We start from the raw sequence: 23,623 nt of genomic DNA, 5'->3' as shown, positions 1-23,623 counted from the left end.
TCTAGTATGATCACCATCATACTATACTATACCATACTATACTATACCATACTATATCGCTTTATACACAGAGGGGTACGCCCTGTGTTTCTCTCGGTGGGGCTTGGTGAAGTATTCCCACGGGCTCCCCAGGCTTACTGTACTGTCCCTCCCGGACTGACATACCGCACCCACTACCCGAAGGTAGGCTACAAGCGGTTATATTTGGCATCAATGTTTAATCCTGGTATGTAAAACTTGAATACCCTCTTCGGGGGGGGGGGGGGGGGGGGAGTATCCCTTTGTTTATAGGACACCACTGGACATAAACATGTAAACAACTTGTAACTGCATTTTTAAAAAGAATATCTTCATGTTATATCAGTATTTGGTACCAAAGGGTAATTATAAAATATCCTACAATGGTGTAGGAGTTTTCCATGTTTTTTGTATCACTAACATTTTACCTAACATCATTTTATGACATAGCTAATTTCGTAATCTTGTATCTTTTAGGACATCTTTAATATTTTATATGCTGTTTTGTGCTGTTCTAAAAGGACCTGACGAAGCGGGTTCATATTCTATACCAGGACTCGCTCAACCTAACAGCAAATTGTATCTTCATTTAGATTGTAATGTTTTAAATATTCCCATCTGGTAAATTAAAGTATGTGTATATCTTTTTTTTTTTTTTAATTGTGTTACAAATCTTTATTCACACTCCGAGGCATATGCAAAGTCCCACCCCATGTCTTTTCCAATTTTTGTTCTCACTAGGGATGGTGCCTCCGCATGAGTTATAATTTATAATAAGTTTACCCCCACCTTCATTCACACCGAAAAGTAGCTATATAGCATAGAATAAGGCAAGAGGCTGGGGTTATATAGCTGGATAATTTTTCAGGGCCATTTTTCAGGATTGGCTTATTTATATTTTACATGTTATGTTTTATGTATTCAGTAGATTTGCCTTGGAGGTACAATGAAGGATGAAATGCATGTTATTGCAGTGGAGGCCGAACAAACCCAAGAAAAGAAGTTGTCATTGCTTCTCTACAGCCTTCACTGCAGCCAATGGTAACTCTATGAACCATAATTATTAGAGCTCTGAATGGTAACCCCTTATCCACATAACCCCATCCTTCCACCCAACAGAAGGAGTCCACGTCACTTCTACTAGTGGACACTGGAATTGTGCCATTACCACTCATACACTAACCTTTCATTGTAATCAAATATCTTAAAAAAACAAAAAAACAAACTAACATTGTTTTATGTATAATGAAAAACAGACTGTAGATTCCACCAGGAGCAATGGCCTAGTATCAACTCCTTTCTACACTGCCATTTGTTACATTCCTATCTCTTCTCTTAATTAAATTGTTTATAGGTTTACCATTAGTCTTTGTACTGGTGGGATTACAGGAGGAAAATGTATATTGGTTGCAGGAAATAAGGTGTAGTGTCATTGTACACATGTTGGGAAGGGACAATAATTAGTGGGTGTTCTTGTCTAAAAAAAATCTAGTATAATGTGTACAGGGGGTAAATGGAATGCAAAAGTGTTAGCTGTGTTGGGGTAAAGGAATGTGATGGCCTGATGCAGGGGTAATGGGTATGTATCACGTGATTATAAGATAATCTGGGAGTATTTTGGGGTGTGGAGGATCATCGTAGACCTGTTGAGAAGGGAAAAATGTGCTTTTTTGGCACAAATGATTATAATGTAGTGGAGGAATAATGTATTTTATTTTGTAGTGGGGTGGGAAGGCTTGAAGATGTGATGGGTATATGTTAGGTATGTATAAAGTAATGAAAGAGTAGTTAAAATTATTACAATGTGGAGGTTATTGGTGGATGGCATGCTGAAGACATATAGGACTTACAGGGTTTTTTGTTTGTAAGTGGTGCAAGTCCTTAACTGGAATGCGCAAATGGCACTAGATCTTTTGGACTAGGAAGCTAGTAAAGGTACTCGAACCATTAGAAGTGATACAGTATGTATTTTGTAAGGAACTGTTGGACACATATAATCATTTTTGCTGTATTTGCAGGTTAATCTACATGATATAGAAATCGCTCCTCCTGTTACATTCATTCTAATGTGTGGAAGTGGACCGGTGTACATATCAGGACAGGATATAATAGGTCAGTGTGACTTATGGACTTGTATGGCTTTAACTACTGCAAATATCAGGGTTATTTAGAAATGTGTGAACTTCTGGCTATGGATTCTCTAAAGTGCAGAGGTTTCTAATGAAATGTAAAGATGTCCTTGCAAGCCTCTGTTTTGTCGCTATCAAAGTAGTCCATTCTAATGCCCGTGCTGAAACTATTTTGTGTATAATTTTTCTAATGAGTTTTAATGCAGTTCCTTGCATGTCTCTGTTTTGTACATGTAGTCCATTATGATGCCCTTGCTGAACTTGTTTATGTTGGGAAAGGTTCCATATTTAATGTAATCACAAGGCTTGGTGTTTGTAATGAGAAGCATTGCAGTCTGAGCATAACTATGTATACACACTTCGCCCTCCAGCCATTTAATTCCATTGTAATCAAGATGAAGCTATTTAATATTTCAAAGGCATCCGGCTTGCTATAATTTGATCCCCCCCCCCCCCCCCTTTTTTTTTTTTTTTTTTTTTTTTTTTTTTTTTTTTAGAGACTTCAGAGACTAGGTGCAGGTACTCCACCCCCACCACCCTCCCGAGTCACCCCTTGTCTCCACACCATCCCTTGGTTCCAACCCCCCCCCCAGTGTTGCCCCTTTTAGAAAATGCACAACCAAGTGTTTTTTTTTTTTTTTTTTTTTTTTTTTTTCATACAAAAGTAGTTTGTGTGGAAATTGCTAATGAAACAAAGTAAAATATGTCCCCTGAAGCAAGCAGCACACTCCCTACCCCATAACAAAATGCCGCCCCTCCAAGCAACAATAGGTTCTCCTCACCAGCAGCGATGGTTCCCCCAGAAGCCAACATCTATAGACAACCCCCCCCCCCCCCCCCCACCACCACCACCAGCACGCTATTTGGCATTTATGTACATTCAGTACTGGAGATCCCAGAACCACCCCCCAGTGTTCGCGTTGGGGAAAAAAAAGCCCTGGTTGAAATACATGTGTATATTTGCTCTGTGGGATTTTTTTTTTTTTTTTACACAAAAGTATTTTCTGTACAGCTAGTACTGTGATTCGCACACCCCTGCACAGCCTGAAAGATCACAGTTTCCTCCTAGTTTAACTTCACTACCTCCTGGGTCAGCATCACTGGTTTCTATATTATGTGCTTTTTTTTTTTAATTTGACAAATGATGATGCTGTCGTCCAATTAATATAAGTGAATGGGGAGAGATGGCCACTTGAGCTACATTTTTGATCTAGGAGATAACACTGTCAACTGCCTAGCTATACAGTGTGCGATGTGTGTAAATCACAAAATTAGCTCAACAACATTACAAATCCTGTGGTAGGTTAAACTGTACATTTAAAGCTGTTTTCCTAGAGGTTAACCTTTAAGCTCCGTGCAGACTTTGCAATCCACTGTCTGCAAGTGGATGGTTGTAAGATTATTTGCTTAGCAGATACTGTTAGAACAGCTTAGAGGCTGATTAATTGTGTGTTGTGTTTTTTTTTTTTTTTTTTGAAGCCCTACTCTGATCTGCATTCTACTGGTCAGGGAGCCAGCTGGACATGCTCATATAAAAACACAAAAAAAAATCTCTCTAGAGCAGTGGTTCTCAACCTTTCTACTGCCATGACCCCTTGATAAAATTTCCCAAGTTGTGGAGTCCCTTCCACTCATACAGTATTAAAACCCCTTATGGTACATTTTAGGATATACCACTCTTTCTCTTCTCTTTTTATCTCTCTCTCTCCTAATTTCTTGTTTTTTTTGTTTTGTTTTTCCCCCCATCCCTTCCTCTAGCTGCCTTTCTTGTTCTTTCTCTTATTCTTTCTCCCCCCTTTTCTTTGTTCCTCCCCCTCTTTTCCTCTCCCTTCCATGTATTCTCTATTTTTATTCCTTCTCTTACTCCTTGGTGGTGGTGTGTGTGGGGGGGGGGGATGAGTGGCAGTGCTGGGGGGAGTTTTTTGATCAGCCAACTTAGGTGCTCTTGATCAAGGTCATCTGCTGATCTGAGAACTGTTGTGGGGACTTTTAATGGCAACTACGGTATAATCACAGGTAGTGTTACTCACTGTGTCTCCGACTTTGTGGTGTCTCGTAGCAGTGACACCTATGCCTAAAATCAGGAAATAGGGTCTCCTCCAGCTCCTCCCACTTCACATTCCTCACCAGTCAGCTGACCTCTAGTCTGTGCCCCCCAGCCACGCCGTGAACTGAATGGGTGGTTGCGAAGAGGCTGAGTAGGTGGCTGCAGGCTCCAGGAACAGCCCTGCTGGACGGCCGCGAAAAGGCTGGGAGAGCAGCATGGGCTTCAGGAACAGCTCAGGATACGGTGACCCCTGGCAAATCATCATATGACCCCCGAGGGGTCCCTACCCCCAGGTTGTGAACCACTGCTCTAGAGGAAGTCCTGCTGTTCAGTTATAAAGGTCTATTCAATCCAGAGGATTCCTATACTGATCTTTTTTTTATTCAAGGAGATAATGACCCTGTTAAAATCAAACTGTACGTAAGATAAAAAAAACTTTATTATTATTATGTAAGGAAAGTATTAGAGTCCCTGTCAATTTTGTTGCTGTGTATCTGCACAAGGTTGGTTATACCTCATTTTGTCCTGGTGACCCTTGTCATCAAGACAGAGTAATGTAAAACCCACATTTTATAGTCTCCTGAAAAAAAAATGTGATAGTAAATCTTTTAATAAAGATGAGGGATTAAAGCCTACAGGGGGCTTTAATCCCTCTCTACTCTACTCAAAGCTTTAGTGGCTTTGACATTTTACTTTTTAAAGTGAATTTATAACAAGCTTATTCCATTGGAACCAGCATTAACTTTTCCCCAGTTGTCTTCCAGGACAGCCCTTGAGAGATAGAATCCCTCCCATCGACCCAGGAAACACATTGCCAAACAGTTCAAAAGGCGGTCCCTCAGGTCCCTGGTCAGTCATTTGTGTTTCCTCCGTTGGAGGAACATGTTGCCAGGAGAAGGACTCTATCTCTCAGGGGCTGCCTGAGGGGAGCGGAGCCGCACAGGGGGACCGGGTCCTATCCAGCGGCTCCAATTTAGTCCTACCTTAAAATGCTTGGGGCTCGGGTACCGTCCAGCTGACAGGAGCAGACCCGTTACCCCCCTCTTTCCAGTGCCGAGGTGTGCCAGGGGTAGGTTGGTGCAGGTTCCCCCCAGGAGCAGTGACAGATGGATCCTTCCATCACAGCTCCTTGCTACAATAGCGGTGGGGGTCGGAGACGCTGAGCATCATTTCCGGCAGAACCGCGTCATCCTGTGTGCCGAGACTTCCGGTTCCGGGTCTCTAGAGGCACAAGGAGGAGGGGAAAGCCCACGCTGAGGCCTACAAGTCCCGACCAGCGTCCAGCTATACCGGACAAGCGGCGGGACCCGGAGCTCATGAGGGGGACCATGGAGGCTACTTCCCAGGACACTCCGGTGGATGCAGGCACCAGCCAAACCCAGGTAGGCTGCTGGGCAAGCCCTTACTGTGGTTTTTTTCTGGGGTTTTGTTGTAAGGCTGGGATTTGTAGTACCCCATGGTGGTGGTTACCTCACAGTCCCGGGTGTATGCAGTGGTGGTTGCAGCACAGGTGCTTTTAATGAGTTAAAAAGGTTCTCTGATGCTAAAATAGTTTATTCTTTATCTTAGGGTAAGGAAGCTCCAAGGGAAGACAAGTCAGGCTGCAAAAAATGCCCTAATTGTGGAAATAAGTTGTCCTCAGGCTCTAACAAAGCCTTATGCAAGCAGTGTATTGCAGGCTTACTTAAAACAGAGGCAGACTCTCCCTTGGTGAAATTTCTTGGCTCCTTTAAGGATGAGATGGCATCAACCTTTAAATCTCTCCGCGAGTTAATCGCAGATGTAGGCACGTCTGCTTCCACCAGTAGAGCAGCTGCGATTTCCTCCTCACCATGCCTTACAACACCCAGTTCTGGGAGCCCCGTACAGTCAGGGAGCATAGCCCCGTGTTAGTTAGCCCTGAATCCTCTGACGCAGATTAAGATGAGGATCAGGCTGTAGCTAACAAAGCCGCAAAATACAAGCTGTCTCTGGAGGATGTAGACGAGCTGTTGAGCGCTATTTATGATACGCTGGAAATTGATGAGGAAGAAACTCAATTGACCAGACATGATAAAATGTATGAGGCTCTGGGGAAAAAGAAAGCTAAGGTATTCCCTATACATAGTGTGCTTTCTGACTATGTCCGCAAGGAATGGGCCGAGCCAGATAAAAAGGTCTTCTTCCCAAATTCCCTTAAAAGGAGATTCCCCTTTGATGAGAGCCCAGAGGCGGTCTGGAATAAAAATCCTAAACTAGACGCCCCTCTGTCCAAAGTCTCAAAACAGTCTGACCTTGCTTTTGAGGATATGGGTCATTTAAAGGACCCAATGGACAGGAAAACAGACAGTCTTAAAAAGGGCCTGGGATGCTTCTATGGCAGGTTTAAAACCAGCTCTGGCCACTTCTTGTGTTGCCAGGAATCTGGAGTTCTGGTTATCCCAACTAGAAGAGCATCTAAAGGCGGGCACCCCTAAGGGGGAGCTCTTAAAAACCTTCCCTATGCTTTTTAAGGCGACAAGTTTCATCTCTGATGCTTCCACTGATGCCATAAAATTTACGTCTCAAACAGCGGCGCTTTCTGTCGCAGCCAGGAGGTCAGTCTGGATGAAAACTTGGGGGGAGACACGGCGTCTAAAACACGCTTGTGCAGTGTCCCCTTTACAGGAGACCTAGTCTTCGGGCCTGAACTAGATACCGCCTTGGAAAGAACGGCGGATAAAAAGAAAACCTTTCCTATTAAAAAGAAAAATTTTCAAAGAAAATTTTTTCGTCCCTCAAAGGAACCCTCCAAATCAGAGAAGGAGTTCAAACCCAAAAAGCACTGGACAGGACAAAAAGGGAAAGGGAAAGGGGGCATACTTTTTAACTGCCCCAATGCAAACCCTAAACCCCAGTGACATCAGGGTCCCGGTGGGAGGAAGGTTAGTGAATTTTCTCCCACAGTGGGAAAAGATAACCTCAAACGAGTTTGTCTTGAACATTATAAAAAGAGGGTATGCGCTGGAGTTCCACAGCGATCCACCCTCAAAGTTTCTTGTGACAAAGCTTCTGTCAGGAAAGGATCCGTCCGCTGGCAAGATATATCATTTGGCATGCAGTACTGGGGTCCACCAGCAGGTGTCTCCTGGCAGTGTTGAACTGTCAGGAGAATATTTCCTTGCTGGTGTCATTTCATCTTTTGGCCGCAGTACTGACGTCCACCAGCGGATGGATCCTGGCAGTATGGAGCAGACAACATTCCCTGCGCTCAGGTGTGACTTGAAGTCAATCATAGTCAGTCCTATAAATACCCGGCAAGCCCTCATATGCTTGCCTTGGTATCTCTCTCCTTGAGCCCTGACCTTGTTCACCTGTTACCCGATCCTGAACCTGCATCTGACCTTATGCCCGAGCTTATCCTGACCCGATCCCTTCAGTGTTCCTGTACCCTTCAGCCCGAGCCATCCCCTCTCTGTCCTGTTGGTTCCCTGTCCCTCATTTACTGATCTTCCTGTGTATGACCTTGGCTTGGCTAAACGTTTATGTCTCTGGTATATCCCTTGTTCTTGCTGACCTGCTGTGTATGGGCCTGGCTGATATCTGTGATTCCGGTATTGCCCCTTGCTGTAGATATTTGTTGTTTGTTGGGTTGGTTGTTTACTGTTTGTATTTTCTAATTATCACCTATTTTAATATCACTATTCACTTACATGTGTTTTGGGTTATCTCTGTGCAGTCCACACAGTCTGGTCTATTAGTCTCCTGACAGTATACCAAGGCCATCCCTGACTAGACGTGGCTGCACTGAGGAGCCTTTTTGAAAATGCAGGCAGAAATAGTGATTTTATCTTTCCTCATTGGTAACTGAGGATAATAGTTATTGCCGTCTGGTATTGAAGGAGTGGGCCAGGGATCAACTATTAGAGTGTATCCGTCTGGCCTATTCTCTGGTGGATCAGGGCGGTATGCTATTTGAAAATGTTCAGCCTCTGATTCAGCTGTGTGCAGAGCTAGCCTTGTCCAGTACTCCAGAGGGCAAGGATGATTTTTCTCCCCCCTTCAGTTTAGATCAGGTTGAGTCTCTGGTGTGGTTATTAGAGGATGATCCAGCCTTTTTCATGGAACGTTATGCCTCTTGTTCACAGCAGGTGTTGTCTGATTGCATCCATTCAGTGCAATCGCTGGTTAGTCAGGCTGTGTGCGAATCAATGTTTGTTCAACCTGTGCTACAGACATGGTCAGATCTCCTGCATTTAGCCAAACCACAACATTCCAGCCCTGCCATTAATCACCTGCCTTCCCAAGAATCTATTCCCCCATCACTCATGGCAACCTCAACGACAGTCCAGTATACACAGCTTCCCACCAAGTATTATTACCCAGTCTCTACTCACTGCACCTATCCTGCTTTCAATCCACCTGCCTCTTCTCCCCCACCTGTAACAATCCCACAAAACCCTCCTCCAGCCACTGTTCCTTAGTTTTCCTTCGATCCAGCTACTTTCTTTTCTTACAGCCCTGCACCTACATACAAAACTGCACGGGCTAAACCAAAAAAGAAACAAAAATTCTTTCCTACCCACACGATCCTGCCAGTAACCCAACTTGCTTCCACACCAACTAACCCACCTGATTCTGCCAAACCTCTGCCTGCTACCCAGCCTGACGGTCCAGTGCCTGCTACCCAGCCTGACGGTCCAGTGCCTGCTACCCAGCCTGACGGTCCAGTGCCTGCTGACCGGTCTGATGACCTTGTGTCCATGTTCCAGCCTAAAGTTTTGCTACCAGTGTTCCAGTCTGATGTGCCCGCTTCCCAGTTTGATGACCTTCTGTTTGCTGTCCAGCCTGATGCGCCAGTGTCTTCTACTCAGCCTGTTGTGCCAATGCCTGTGCCCGCTGTCCAGTTTGAGGTCCCAGTGCCTGCTGCTCAGACTGACATCTCAGTGCCCATGTTCCAGTCTGACGCTTCAGTGACTACTGTCCAGTCCGATGTACCTATTGTTCAGCCTGGTATGCCAGCACCTGCTGTTCTGCCCGATGTGCCAGTGCCTGTGTCTGCTGCCCAGTCTAAAGTTCCAGTACCCGCTGCCTGGTCTGATGTCTCGGTGCCGGCTTTTCAGTCCGCTTTCCAGCCTGATGTGCCAGTGTCTGCTACTCAGCCAGTTGTGCCAATGCCTGTGTCCGCTGCCCAGTTTGAGGTCCCAGTGCCTGCTGCTCAGCCCGAAATCCCAGTGTCCATGTTCCAGTCTGACGCTCCAGCGTCTACTGACCAGTCCGATGAACCTGTTCAGCCTGTTGTGCCAGTACCTGCTGTTCTGCCTGATGTGTCAGCGCCTGTCTTTGCTGTCCAGCCTGAAGTTCCAGCACCTGCTGCCCGGTCTGATGTCTTGGTACCCACTTTCCAGCCTGATGTGCCCACTGTTCAGCCTGATGAGCCTGCTTTCCGGTCTGATGTGCCCATCCTCCAGCCTGATATCCTGGTACCTATCTTCCAGCCTGATGTCGTGATGTTGGTATCTCAGCCTGTTGAATCGGTGCCCGTGTCTCAGCCTGTTGAATCGGTGCCCGTTACCCAGCCTGTTGAATCGGTGCCCGTTACCCAGCCTGTTGAATCGGTGCCCGCTGCCCAGCTCGATGGCCCGGAGCCGGCTGCCCAGCTCGATGGCCCGGAGCCGGCTGCCCAGCTCGATGGCCCGGAGCCGGCTGCCCAGCTCGATGGCCCGGAGCCGGCTGCCCAGCTCGATGGCCCGGAGCCGGCTGCCCAGCTCGATGGCCCTGATGTGCCAGCTGTCTGCCTGGATGGGCCTGATGACCAGCCTTCTTCCACCATTCTGCCTGATGCCATAGACTATGGACAATTAAGACTAGTTGGAGCGTCCGGAGGCCGCTCCTTTAAGGGGGGGAACTGTCAGGAAAGGATCCGTCCGCTGGCAAGATATATCGTTTGGCATGCAGTACTGGGGTCCACCAGCAGGTGTCTCCTGGCAGTGTTGAACTGTCAGGAGAATATTTCCTTGCTGGTGTCATTTCATCTTTTGGCCGCAGTACTGACGTCCACCAGCGGATGGATCCTGGCAGTATGGAGCAGACAACATTCCCTGCGCTCAGGTGTGACTTGAAGTCAATCATAGTCAGTCCTATAAATACCCGGCAAGCCCTCATATGCTTGCCTTGGTATCTCTCTCCTTGAGCCCTGACCTTGTTCACCTGTTACCCGATCCTGAACCTGCATCTGACCTTATGCCCGAGCTTATCCTGACCCGATCCCTTCAGTGTTCCTGTACCCTTCAGCCCGAGCCATCCCCTCTCTGTCCTGTTGGTTCCCTGTCCCTCATTTACTGATCTTCCTGTGTATGACCTTGGCTTGGCTAAACGTTTATGTCTCTGGTATATCCCTTGTTCTTGCTGACCTGCTGTGTATGACCCTGGCCTGGCTGACATCTGTGATTCCGGTATTGCCCCTTGCTGTAGATATTGTTGTTTGTAGTGGGTTTGTTGGGTTGGTTGTTTACTGTTTGTATTTTCTAATTATCACCTATTTTAATAAATATCACTATTCACTTACATGTGTTTTGGGTTATCTCTGTGCAGTCCACACATTCTGGTCTATTAGTCTCCTGACAGCTTCCAAGGCACTCAGAAAAGGCCAAGGCCTTACCTCTGTTAATAGGGGAAATGGTGGATCAAGAGGTATTGACACCAGTCCCTATTGAGGAACAGGGGGACGGTTTTTACTCGCACATTTTTGTGGTAAAAAAGCTGTCCGAGAAGTTCAGACTAATCCTGAACCTCCGACCTCTGAACCGCTCCATCCGATACAAAAAATTCCAGATGGAGTCCATCTACTTGATAAGGAATCTTCTCCAAAAAGAGGTCTTCATGGCTACCCTGGATTTAAGGGACGCCTATCTGCATATCCCAATAAGGAAGGAATGCCAGAAATTTCTTTCGGATGGCGATCCAAATAGACACCAAAGTTTATCATTTCCAGTGCAGAGCACTTCCTTTCGGACCGCCGTCCTCCCCGAGAATCTTTACCAAGGTTCTCAGGGAGGCATTAGTTCCGTTAAGACTACAGTCAGTCACGATTATTCCTTATCTAGACGACTTACTCCTCACGGCCCATTCGGAGAACCAACTTCGTCGGGACCTAGAGTTGACACAGCTCAGCCTGAGGCAGTTGGGGTGGATAGTCAGTCTGGAAAAGTCCAAGACTACCCCAACACAGGAAATTTTGTACTTTGGGTACAAGATCCTGTCGGTAGAGCAGAGGATAGTCCTGCCGGAAGAAAAGATATTGAATCTGCACCAGAAAATGTATTTTCTTCAAAGCAGCGCCAAGTGTACAGTGAGGGAGGTGATGTCGGTCTTAGGACTGATGACAGCAGCCATTCCAGCTGTACAATGGGCCAGGTTCCACCAAAGAAACCTCCAGAGGTTTCTGTTGGAACAATTAAACAGAGATCTGGAAGAAGAGATTTCAATCCCCTCCAGAGTAAAGCGCTCCCTCTGATGGTGGAAAGAGTCAGAGAATTTGAGCGAAGGGGTTCTCTGGATCTCTCCCGTCACATCCATACTAACTACGGATGCGAGCAGCTGGGGAGCCCACCTCAACTCGGACTGGGCACAAGGCAGGTGGACGGCAGAGGAGAAGCTCCTCTCGTCCAATTGGAAGGAGCTAACAGCTGTCCTCAGGGCTCTGTTATTCTTTCAGAATACAATACAAGGTCATCATCTACAGGTCCGTTCAGACAATATGACGGCTGTAGCCTATATAAACAAGCAAGGGGGCACCAGAAGTCATCGACTAATGCTGGTGGCCAGTCTCATGTTTCAATGGGCAGAATCTAATCTGGCATCCATCTCTGCAGTTCACCTGAAACGGGAGCTCAACAACACTGCAGATTTCTTGAGTCGACAACGAGTGTCGAATCAAGAATGGTCTCTACACCCAGAAGTGTTCAACTACATAGCAGCTTACTGGGGAAAACCAGTAGTGGACCTGTTTGCAAACAAGGAGAATGCAAAAGTTCAAAATTTTTGCTCGCTACGCCCAGGAGATCAGCCCTGGGCAGTAGACGTCTTACAGACCCCATGGACCTTCAGTTTAGCGTATGCGTTTCCTCCGCTTCACCTCATCCCGAGGGTTTTAGCAAAGTTTCTAGTAGAGGAAACGTGTTTAATCTTAGTGGCACCGTTTTGGCCCAAGAGACCATGGTTCACAACGTTGCTACGGTTAACAGACCAACCTCCTCTGAGGCTTCCCTGCAGACCAGACCTTCTGTCGCAGGGACCTCTCTTTCATCCACAAGTATCCATGCTGAACCTCTCAGCGTGGTTACCAAGGAGGAAATTTTGAGGAGCAAGGGCCTGACTGACAGAGTAGAAAACCTGTCACTCAGGCCATTTACAGGAAGGTCTGGAGAAAATTTAACAGCTGGTTGAACAGCCGAGGTGAGGTAAACATGGATACAGCAAATATCCTGCAGTTTCTCCAGGAGGGGATAGACAAAGGGCTAACTCCTAGTACTATTAAGGTCCAGATAGGGGCCTTAAGTGTATACTTAGAGAAAAGGTTGCTAGAAGATCCTTTCATTGCTAGGTTCTGTAAAGCAATCTCCAGACGCAAACCAGTTAGAGTTAACATCGCCCCATCCTGGGATCTATCAGTCGTTCTAAAGGCATTTTTGGGGTCACCTTTTGAACCTATCTCAGAGGCCTCTCTAAGACTGGTCACTCTCAAGACAGTACTGCTTGTGGCAATCACTTCAGCACGCAGAGTTAGTGAAATCCAAGCCCTCTGTCAGAGAGCCCTTCCTCCAAATTCTGGAAGACAGAGTCATCCTAAAGACAGACCCTGGGTTCTTACCAAAGGTGGCATCTAATTTCCATAAGTCACAAGATACTGTCCTCCCTTCTTTCTGTCAGAAGGCTTCAAACGAGAAAGAAAAGCGTTTTCATTTATTAGATGTGAGGAGGTGTATCCTAGAGTATCTTAGGGTAACCAATCCATTCAGAATCTCGGATTCACTTTTTGTTCTTTTTTCCGGACAACGCAAGGGGCAAAATGCTTCAAAAGTCACCATAGCTAGGTGGATTAGGCTAGCTATAGCAGAGGGCTATAAGACAGTAAACAAAGATCCTCCTGGGGGTATTAAAGCCCACTCCACAAGGGCATTATCAGCATTCTGGGCAGAAAGAGCTGGAGCCACCCGGGAGCAAATATGTAAAGCAGCCACGTGGTCAAGCTTTTCCACCTTTTACAAGGCATTATCGACTGGACTTAATGTCCAGTCAGGATCAGGCTTTTGGGAGAAAAGTTCTCCAAGCCGTGGTTCCCCCCCCCCCCCCCCCCCCCCCCAATCTGGTGAGTACTTGTGGATCCTCTCAAGGGCTGTCCTGGAAGACAACTGGGGAAAACTGGAGTTAGACTTACCAGTAACTCCTTTTCCGGTGGTCTTCCAGGACAGCACGATCCCACCCTTTTTTGATTATGTGACTGTACTAACACTATTACCTGTTATGTTTTTACAGTTCCATCCTTCGGTTCTTGGTGAATGACTGACCAGGGACCTGAGGGACCGCCTTTTGAACTGTTTGGCAATGTGTTTCCTGGGTCGATGGGAGGGACTCTATCTCTCAAGGGCTGTCCTGGAAAACCACCGGAAAAGGAGTTACCGGTAAGTCTAACTCCAGTTTTTCAGCAATTTGAGCAACCATAACTTTTCTAATGAATCAGAAAACACGGGCCAACCTTTGCTCCCCGCGTGGTTCAATGAGCCTTGGCCCTGTCACTGGTTTGCTGGTTTTTGCTTCTTTGGACCACGTTGGTAGACCCTGACCATCACAGATGGGGAACATCCCACAAGAGCTGCAGTTTGGAAGTTGCTTGGAAGTTGTCTAGTCATTACAATTCGGTCCTTGTCAAAGATGCTCAAATCCTTATACATATATTTTTTTTTTTCTACTCTCAACACACCAACTTTAAGGACAACATGTTCACTTGCTGTTCAATATATCCCAGCCACTTTCAGATTCTATTGTAACAAGATAATCAATGTTAAAGCACAAGTTCACCTTGGGGAACACATTCCATGTTCCACCTGATTTTAAGGTGGACCGTGTAACATGTTCCCAGTGCCCCCCCCCCCCCCCCATGGCAGCAGTAGAGGGAGAAGTCCCCTGTATTAGCTGTCGGTTTGAGAAAGCAGCGTGGCTCCGCCCACATGGTCGTGTCATCGAGCTCTGTGTATGAATGAGGGAAAAGGAGTGGGACATAGGGGACAGTGGCTGATGTTGGCCCCATAATGTTCGCACCCCAAAATGGCTGGACTATACCGGTACAGATAAACGATGATAAACAATGTATAAAAGAAATTTATTACAAAAAGCAAATACATGGTATACAAATTAAAATGCAAAAACAGAAATTCAGGGTTCACCAAAGAATATCTGTAAATTACAAAGTATTGACTGGTCTGGTTCTCGACTAGTTTCGCGATATTATCGCTTCCTCAGGAGGACCAATCTATAAGACAAATAATATAATGCAATACAAGCAAAGGCATTATACAGTACACTACAAGTAGTGATCGTAAAAACAGCATGTAGGAAAAGGAAAGAAAAAACATAATTACTAGTTCGGCTTACCCTATAATTAGGTGATCGTGTGCGGCACCGGGCCGCCTAAAAACTCTCCCCCGCGGCGGACAAGGGGGATAATGTAGAGCCCTCTAAATGAAAAGCATAGCGTGAGTAGGGGGCCACAAAGATAGCTGATGAAAGGATACAATGGATTTAGCCATACACATATTGCAGGGGCGGAAGGAGGGAAGGAAAGAGAGGGCTAAAGGGAAACTCCAACAACCCCCTCCCCTGCCGGTTTCCCTTACTCGCAATGGAGGCGGCAGCACCCAACATCAGCTGTAGTGCCGACATCGCTGGACTCCAGGACAGGTAAGTGTCCGATTTTATTAAGTCAGCAGCTGCAGTATGTGCAGCTGCTGGCTTCTTAATTTTTGCAGCAGACCTCTGCTTTTAATGATTGTTTGTTTTTTTTTTTACCATATGCAGTGCTACTGAATGTAATGCTACTTTTAGAAATGTTTTAATTTTTGTGACATTGCTATAAAAGTGAGTTTTTGTTTGTGTTTAGTGGATGACCGTTTGGACAATTTAGCACCTGAAGAAGACCTAAGGTGAGTGTGTAATTTTTTTTCTCTTTTTTTTTTTTTTTTTTTGTGATCATGTTTACTTCCCAATGTACCTTGTTAACTTGTCTGGCAATTGTGACCCCCAGAAGAGCTATGCAGCACTTCCTTACCACTGGTACATAGTTGAGGACCCTAGAAAAAAAAGAAAATAGGGTTGGGGCACAGGATGCCCCCAATAAAATGCAACTCCAGGTGTCTTGCATTGATCAATACAAACCTTTACAAACCAAACCTTTAAGCAAACGCAATTCTCTTTTTTGTAAGACAGAACATCCCTCTCCCCCAATGTCCACGAGCTGCAGTTTGTACCCAGCTCTTCAGGGCACTATTCAGCGGGCTGCATCTTTCCCAGATGCTCCAGCAGGGTAGAGCAAATTCTATACCCGGGCCTTTCTTCTAACAAAGGCCCTTCTCAGGTGGTGGGCCTAGGAGGTATCAACCTCCAATACTGCAACACCTCCGACATGCAAACTATAACCTAGACATATGGGAAAACCCAACAAAAGTAGAACTAACCATCTGAGCTCAGACTGACTACAGCTACTGAGACTAGGGCTATCCCAGCTTATGGCAGGGTTCCTACAGTTTGTGAATATAGCTAGTGTAGCACTAACTCTCAGTGGAGCTGCTGGTTTATTGCGGTGGAGCGGCTGTTCCCGTCACCTTCGCTACCTCTGTTTCACCAGAACCGGGTCTAGGGTCCCGTTGAGTTTATCACCACACGATGTAGGCACCGGAAACTTTAGTATCTTTTCCAATGCTTTAATAAACAAAAGTTGAAGGAAGTAGCAGGGAAGAGGAAGGAGAGTTGCAGGGAAGTTCAAATACCTTTTTCTTGGTGTAGTATTTGGAATTTAGACTTGTAGATAAATATACTATCTCTTTAGAGTTGAATCTTTGCTCGCCTGGATAGGTTTCTCTCACTAACCTAGCAGCCAGTACGCAGCACGAACAAAAGTCTCTGCCACAGACTTGATTGGAACAAAACCCGTACGATCCTCTGCCACAGGATGTAATGGTTTACGATGAATAGCAAACACAGCACTAGAACCCTTAAGCCGACCCGGCAGTACTATGCAGTAGGGTTACTTTAGGATACGTCCTACAACTGAGTCACCAGGCCCCTCTCCAGACCAGCACTCTGCATGATCCTTCCATAACGGGTCCTCCCCTGGGATCTTCTCAGTTGTCCAGCTTCTTCCCTCTAGGACAGACAGCCCAGGACCATTCCTCTGCTGCCGTGGTAGGCCCCAGACAGGCTTCTGGGCCCACCCACACGCTGCAGCTACGTGGGCCTCCCGGACGGAGGACCACGAGGTAGTACTCCTAGCATATACCTGTCGGCCAGGAGGGCCAGCAGGTGGAACAAAAAACCCTAAAACATGGTGTCTGTCCCATAAATACCCTCTCCAGGAATGCAACTCGGAGGACCTCCTCCACCGAGTTATCTCCGGGACAGAGGAGCACTCATACACTTTAGCGTGTTGCCTTTCCAACACCAACCCATGGTGACAATGACACCCACAGGCACAGTGCGAAACTACATGCAACTCAGCCAAGCTGGAACAGAGGCAAATCTGACTATGTATGAACAGATAACCCACTAAATTTACCTATAAGCGGTAGATTGAAAATCTACCAGCGCTAAACTAGAGTATTGGCACTTGGAAAACTGCAAGACTAACCCTCTAAATGGTTTTTATAGTATTCTTCTAAGGTAAAGTGAGCTGTGTTAGGTTAGTGTCCCTATGGTACAAGGATCCGTTCACACTGTTGAACTGTGGTAACGCAAGTTAAATGCATTGGTGCATTTTAGTACCATTCATTTTAAATGGCATCCCAACACACTAAGGGAACCAAATGTGTTGCAGTGCACTACCATGTCGTACAGCATACTGTGTTAAAACTGATGCATGTTTGTGTGTGTGTGTGTATACACACACACACACACACACACACACTATATTGCCAAAATTATTGGTCAAACATTCCCATAGACACACCCCTAAACCTTGAGGACAGCCTTCCCAGAAGAGTTGAAGCTGTAATGGCTGCAAAGAGTCGGGCCAACTCAATATTGAACCCTACAGGCTAAGACTGGGATGGCATTAATGTTCATGTGTGTAAAGGCAGGCGTCCTAATACTTTTGGTAATATAGCCCCCTAATGCGATAGGCATTAATGCAAACAGAATAAAAAAGGCATTAACACAATGCAACAGAGTGAATGGGCCCTATTGTCACATTGATGGGTAGGTTGTGGGTAATAAGATTTTTTTTTTTTTTTTTTTTTTTTTTTTTTTAATCATGGAGATTTACCCACCTCCTTTGTCCTGTTCATCACAGGAAAGGAAAATCCCAAATTTTGGGTTGCCACCAGACCAGTAATAGAGGAGAAATCCTCCAATGACAACACTAGTTCTGCTGATCCTGGTAATAAAAACGAGAGATCTCCTCTTACTTCTGCTTTTGGCTATGGGACAGGAAGGGAAATCTTCACAATGGCACACAGATGGCAAAAATTGACAAGGGTTATAACCCTCCCTTACTCTATCCAAAATGGGAAAAGTTGTTTTTTTTTTGTTTGTTTTTTCCCCATTTAGTTCTACTTTAAGCCTAGGTTGAGTTAATTGACATTCGTGTGCAGGTGTGGTATCAGTTGCTGATGGCATTAGGATAATAATGGGTTCCTCCTGTAATTCAATGGCTGGTGCATCCTAGTCCTTCTCCTAAATCTGCTTTTAATTTTTATTGTTCTTTCTGTGGATGCCCCCTCACTTTGCACAGGCTTGGCAGTGTTTACCAAAGATAAATATAATCACTGAATGAATGGTGGGGCCTTATATGACTTCATTAGGCTGACTATTTGACCCGTACCCAGATGTGATCTGGTGTGATTTATGTTTCAGGGCTGTTTTGTTCTTCCCCGCTGGGCCCTGATCTTGGCTACGTAATGTTTACTTTTCATGTTTGTACTTGTCAAATGCACCAATTTTCAGACTTCTCAGAGCACAGATCAAAAGAATATTAACACTATTACACTTTGTGTGTTTAAACAATTAGTCATTTTATTAATTATGCCTTAGCCACTTGTCATGTCTAATTTAAAGCCAGTGACCTCACACAGCTAATCGGGATAGCGTTGTGTACGTACAGCAGTACAAAACTACAGAGCTAATTTTATCAGAAACAAGTAATCCTTTGGCTGGATTACTATAGATCTTTAAGGGTTGTCTTCAGAGGTGTATGATTGACCAGTGATGGGCATTGCGGTAACCTCCATCATTGTGAAATTGGATGGAAAATATTTAGCTTAATCTAAAAGGTGCAAAGTAACCAGTCAGATGATCCTCCCACCTCTCTTGCTATAGTACCTTCCATTTCTTGGTGATGAAGCTTGAATATCACTTTGTACCCTTGTCCTAATTTGTGAATCTCTTGAATTTTATAACAGTTTTTTTATCATGTTCTCAGGATATTTTGCTAAAATTTGGTATGCCTAATGAGGTAATAAAGACCAATTCTGGGCTGGAAGGACAAAATCCTTGCACCGGGGCCCCATGCACTGCAATAGTTAAATGCCCCTTAAGTGTAAGGGGAGACTAAGGCTTTTTTTCCTTTACCCCCACTCCGGTAGGCTCTAGTACTCTTCTCTCTCTGGCACTCCGGGCTTGGTGCCGTCTCTTATACAATGTAGGGTTATTAACTTGGAGTACCTTAGAGGGCTTTGTGGGGTTGATTGCACAGGTTGGAGGACCCTGCTAAAGTGAGGAATCAGTATTAGTCCATATTCTGCTACCCCCCTAGGCCAGGGGTAGACAACCTCTGCACTCCAGCTGTGGTGAAACTACAAATCCCATCATGCCTCTGCCTCTAGGAGTCATGCCTGTGATTGTCAGGGTCTTGCAATGTCCCATGGGACTTGTAGTTTCACCATAGCTGGAGGGCCTAGGTTGCCTACCCCTACTAGGGCAACTATGTGATCCTTGCTGGGTGGGGGTGGGGGTGTGAGGGGAAGGGGAGAAGATGAAAAGAAGGTCAAAACCCAGCCGTGGATGTCGGGTGTTTTTTTTTTGTTTTTGTATTTTTTGTGGCCAGTGTTGGGCTTTATTGTGTAGAAAGTTGATACTCATGCAAACTATCAGCTGATTTACTGAAGCAGTAGAACATATTTACTTGCCTTAAGCCATCCTTTTGATTGAGTTGCCAATGGTCTTCTCTATTAAAGGTTTTCTATTGCTACACTTTGGCACCCCCGTGTGTTCCCTTTTTACCTTAGTGAATGTTCACTTTGGAATACCCAATCACATGCAAGGAATAAAAAAACAGATGTTTTTGCTTGCACAGGTTTCTAACCTAATAAAGTGTTTTAAGTCTGTGATTTAAAGTATTTTACATGGAGGATTTAATATGACATGCAAAATTAAATTATCTCAAAAGTAGAATAAAAAGGTGTAGCATTTTTTAGGCCCTATAGACTTTAATCGGAGAGCATGAAAAGCGCATGTATGTGTTTTTGACAAACTGCATGAAGCATGATTATGCAGCAGCACCAGTGGGAACCTAGGCTAATCAGACAGACCCTGGATCATCAATTGAATAGCCAGTAATTAGAAACACATCAACTCTGCTGACCTGGCTAGAACTAGCTCCTAAAAGAGTCTTTTCATATTTTCACAGCTCTTACTGTGAAGAATCCTTTCCATATGCTGAGGTTATACTTTTTACATACAGGAGAAAAAAAAAGACCTCCTCCTCATATGCAACCTTAAAGTGATTGTAATGCTTCGACTTTTGGGGTCCCCCAGAGGAGCTGGTAGCTCCTCCCCACATCGCATAACCCCCAGGACAGTGGTTCTCAACTCCAGTCCTCAGGACCCACTAACAGGCCAGATTTTAAGTATTACCTTGGGGAGATGCAGACAAGAATACTGCAATCACTGAGCAGCAAATGATATCACCTGTGATGTATTTCAGTTATCTTGCAAACCTGGCTTGTTAGTGGGCCCTGAGGACAGGAGTTGAGAACCACTGCCCTAGGAGAAGCATTACCTTGCGGGTGCGCTCCCGAGTCCTGCATTTGCGTCCATAGATGCAGAATGTAGGACTCAGCCCCTGCGCCCGTGTCATTGGATTTGATTGACAGCAGCGCAGCCATTGGCTCCCGCTGCTATCGATCTATCCAATCAAGAGCCGAGACGACGGGCAGAGGGTGAACGCATCTCCGGTGTGGGAATTACGAGGCTCAGGTGAGTAAAATGGGGCGGGGGGGCTGGGAGGCCGTCGGTGACAGAAGTTTTTTCACCCTAATGCATAGGATGCATTAAACGAGGATTTACAACCCCTTTAAGGCTGGGTTCACACTATTGCGAATTAGATGTGGGTTTTTCCACATCCAAGAGATCGTGACTGCCTCTCTATGAAGCTGGTTCACACTTTTTTCTGCAGCGGCATCAATGCGAATTGCGCAGGAGCCCTGGGTGGCTTTTGGTCCAACTTCAGACAAAAATTTGGGCTGAAATCGGACCTGAAACGGTGAATGGGGACTCACCGGACTCCTGCTATGAGCCGCTGCATTCTCCAGTGTGAACCCAGCCTAAAGTGAACAAATTTGCATAAAGCTTATTATAGAGACTATTTTTTGTATTTAGACAAGGTGATACAATCCCCCCTAACTGCCTCTTCTCAAGGGAGCATATGTTCAGTTAAAAAAAATCCCTCAATAATGATCCAATTAAAGAGTACATTTTCTAAATCAGCAGACCTTGAACTGTCATGTCCTTTAAAATATACAGGTCTATATATTCACATACCTGTATTAGCCACTACAATGAAATTGTAATGAAAATCCCTTTCCTATTCCTTGCTTTCCAGCTTCTCTGCTCCACCCCCATAGAAGCCCAATTTGTGGGGGTTATAAAAAATTGCGCTTGCATGCCACTGCCCCTGTTCAGTAAGCATATCTGGGGACCATAAAAGGCCCAGTGTCAGAGCACTGACAAAATGACGTGCAAAATGCAGAGTAAGGATAGAGTGGCCATGCTCCGTATTAGGTGCTATTGATTGTGGTAGGTACATGATATATGAAGATGTGCTTCATTCATTCATTTTATTTTTCATGGCTTTACAACCACTTTTAAAACCAATAGCTCAATTCTTTTGAGGACACGTGGGTATAAGCCATCTGCTTTACTGACTTTATTTTTTCTGTTCCTGGACCATAACCATTTTGAGGCTGTGGTTATAGTATCCCCACACAGAGCTGATAAATGTATGGATTTTACTTTTTTCTTTGTCTTCTCATATAAGGGGCCTACATGCTCAGACCTAGACTTTTCATTATTGAGATAGTGAAATCATCCTCTTTCCCCTTTTTGTTTTTTTGTTTGTCATAATCTCTCTGTTCTGAATAGATTCTATTTTCTTAACATTTTACTGATTTAACTTTTGTTTATTTTTTAGCTTTCAAAACGTGATCCTGAAATGCAAGAAAGCATCTTTGAGATTCTGAACAACTGGACCACTTGCTAACATAGCACTCTGCATGCTTTCAAAATAAATTGTGATCGATTGGCAATAGTGTCAGACCTTGCTCATGTAATACCTAATTTGTAAAGAAAATCTATTTGGTATAACTTCAGAAGTGCTTTCTGGCACATTTTGACATATGCTGTAGTATGGCTTGGCATGTATTCTAGTTTTCATGTTTTGCGGTATTTTACATGCATTGCCATGCACCAATGATGCAGCTTATGTGTACTGCCCACTAGTTCTCAGAAAGGACTATCATTATGGGAGAGGTTGGAGAACCTTATCGATCTTCTTATTCTACTTTGAGTACTATGGTACAAGCAGCATGTCCTTCCACCTCCCCCATACAGTGACATAAACCCAAGTATTTGTGACCACTAGGTGACATGGGTGTCTGGGTACAACCAGCCAACCTATAGTGGTTATGGCCACTTTTACATTGCTTTATAAATATAGATTTGCTCTATTGGGATCCTTAAAGGCAACCTGTCAGAAGGACTTTTTCCAAACAGAGTTGAGACCTAATGCTGCACAGGCATGTTGTGCCATCAAGCTAGTATTTCTTCAGGAGTAAAAGTGGTGAAAGTGTCCAGTGTGCAATATAACCGCCCTCTAACAACCGGTTACCTTTTAACTGTTTGGGTATTGAATAAACCTTTATGGTCATTTTATGACACTGTATGTGGCAAGCTAAAGACCTCAATGTGACGTGAAGGGTTACTAACTGAGCAATATTAGTGCAGAGATCTCCCAGCTGAACTATTGGAGTCTGACCCCCCCCCCCCATTCTATGCATGAAGGTAAAAAACCTTCTCTGTGCAGCAGCAGCAGCTCCCCTCATTCTTACCTGAGCCACATCACGATCCAGCGATGTGCACGAGAGCCTCAGGCTCTCTAGGGACTTTCCCTCCTCATTGACTGAGACAGCAGGAGGAGCCATGGGTTCCCACTGCTGACAATCAGACGGTGAGCCAATGAGGAAAGAGGGGGCAGGGCCTAGCAGCGGTTCTGTGCGTGAATGGACACCCAGAGCAGAGGCTCGGGAGCCTCTGTTTGTTTTATTTAGTCATTCATTTATTTTCACTAAAATCAGCAATATGATCAAGAACAGTGCTTCCCAAAGTAGGCGATACTGTGGTGCTGAAATTATGCAGGGGGTGATTGTAGGCTCAGGTGCAACTGGGGGGGCATTGAATAAAAATAAGTGGGCAGTGGAAGCATAAATAAAAAAACACTTGTGTACATGTTTCATCTGTTGTGGAACATAGAGTTTAAAGTCGTACTGTACTGATTAGGTTTTATTTGGAAAATAAAGTACAAAGTGCTTATAACAGATTAGTGTCCAAGTCCACTGACAGGTCTTAAAACCCAACCCCAGGCATCAAAAAAAAATTCTTTGCAGTAGGACTGTGCTCCCGTTACATGGGTTAAATACTCGTTTTTTGTCTGGGATTGAGAAGAAACCCTTTTACTTGGCCAAACCATCGCTTTCTAAGTAAACCGTGGTGGGCTGTTTCTGGTGTCTTCACATGAGCACAGCACATTATAAAAAAAAAATCAGTAGATCCAGAGATATGAACTACCGCTGTTACAATTCCTCACTTTTTCTATAGCTTGGTGGCATCCTCTCAATCTTCATCAGCTTAGCAGTAAAGCCTTCTGTCAACCATTGGAGCAATACAGATATCGCTGCTTTATCAATATTGTTTAAATCTACTGAATTCC

At 45.0% G+C, this 23,623-nt stretch overlaps 1 protein-coding gene across 1 annotated transcript in view; it reads left to right on the top strand.

Moving 5' to 3' along the window:
- LOC141134029 (nucleoplasmin-2-like) overlaps positions 1-21,898 on the top strand; it is a 38,795-nt gene extending 16,897 nt beyond the window's left edge. The window contains 5 exon segments of the mRNA XM_073623619.1: positions 947-1,010; positions 1,013-1,059; positions 2,037-2,130; positions 11,259-11,503; positions 21,830-21,898. Coding sequence (XP_073479720.1) covers positions 947-1,010; positions 1,013-1,059; positions 2,037-2,130; positions 11,259-11,503; positions 21,830-21,898 — 519 coding nt within the window.
- The last annotated feature ends 1,725 nt before the right edge of the window (positions 21,899-23,623 follow it).

Source organism: Aquarana catesbeiana, linkage group LG03 (assembly GCF_042186555.1).
Source record: "Aquarana catesbeiana isolate 2022-GZ linkage group LG03, ASM4218655v1, whole genome shotgun sequence".
Taxonomy (NCBI): domain Eukaryota; kingdom Metazoa; phylum Chordata; class Amphibia; order Anura; family Ranidae; genus Aquarana; species Aquarana catesbeiana.
Note: the sequence above shows the minus strand (reverse complement) of the source record. Positions and strands in the feature narration are given on the sequence as shown.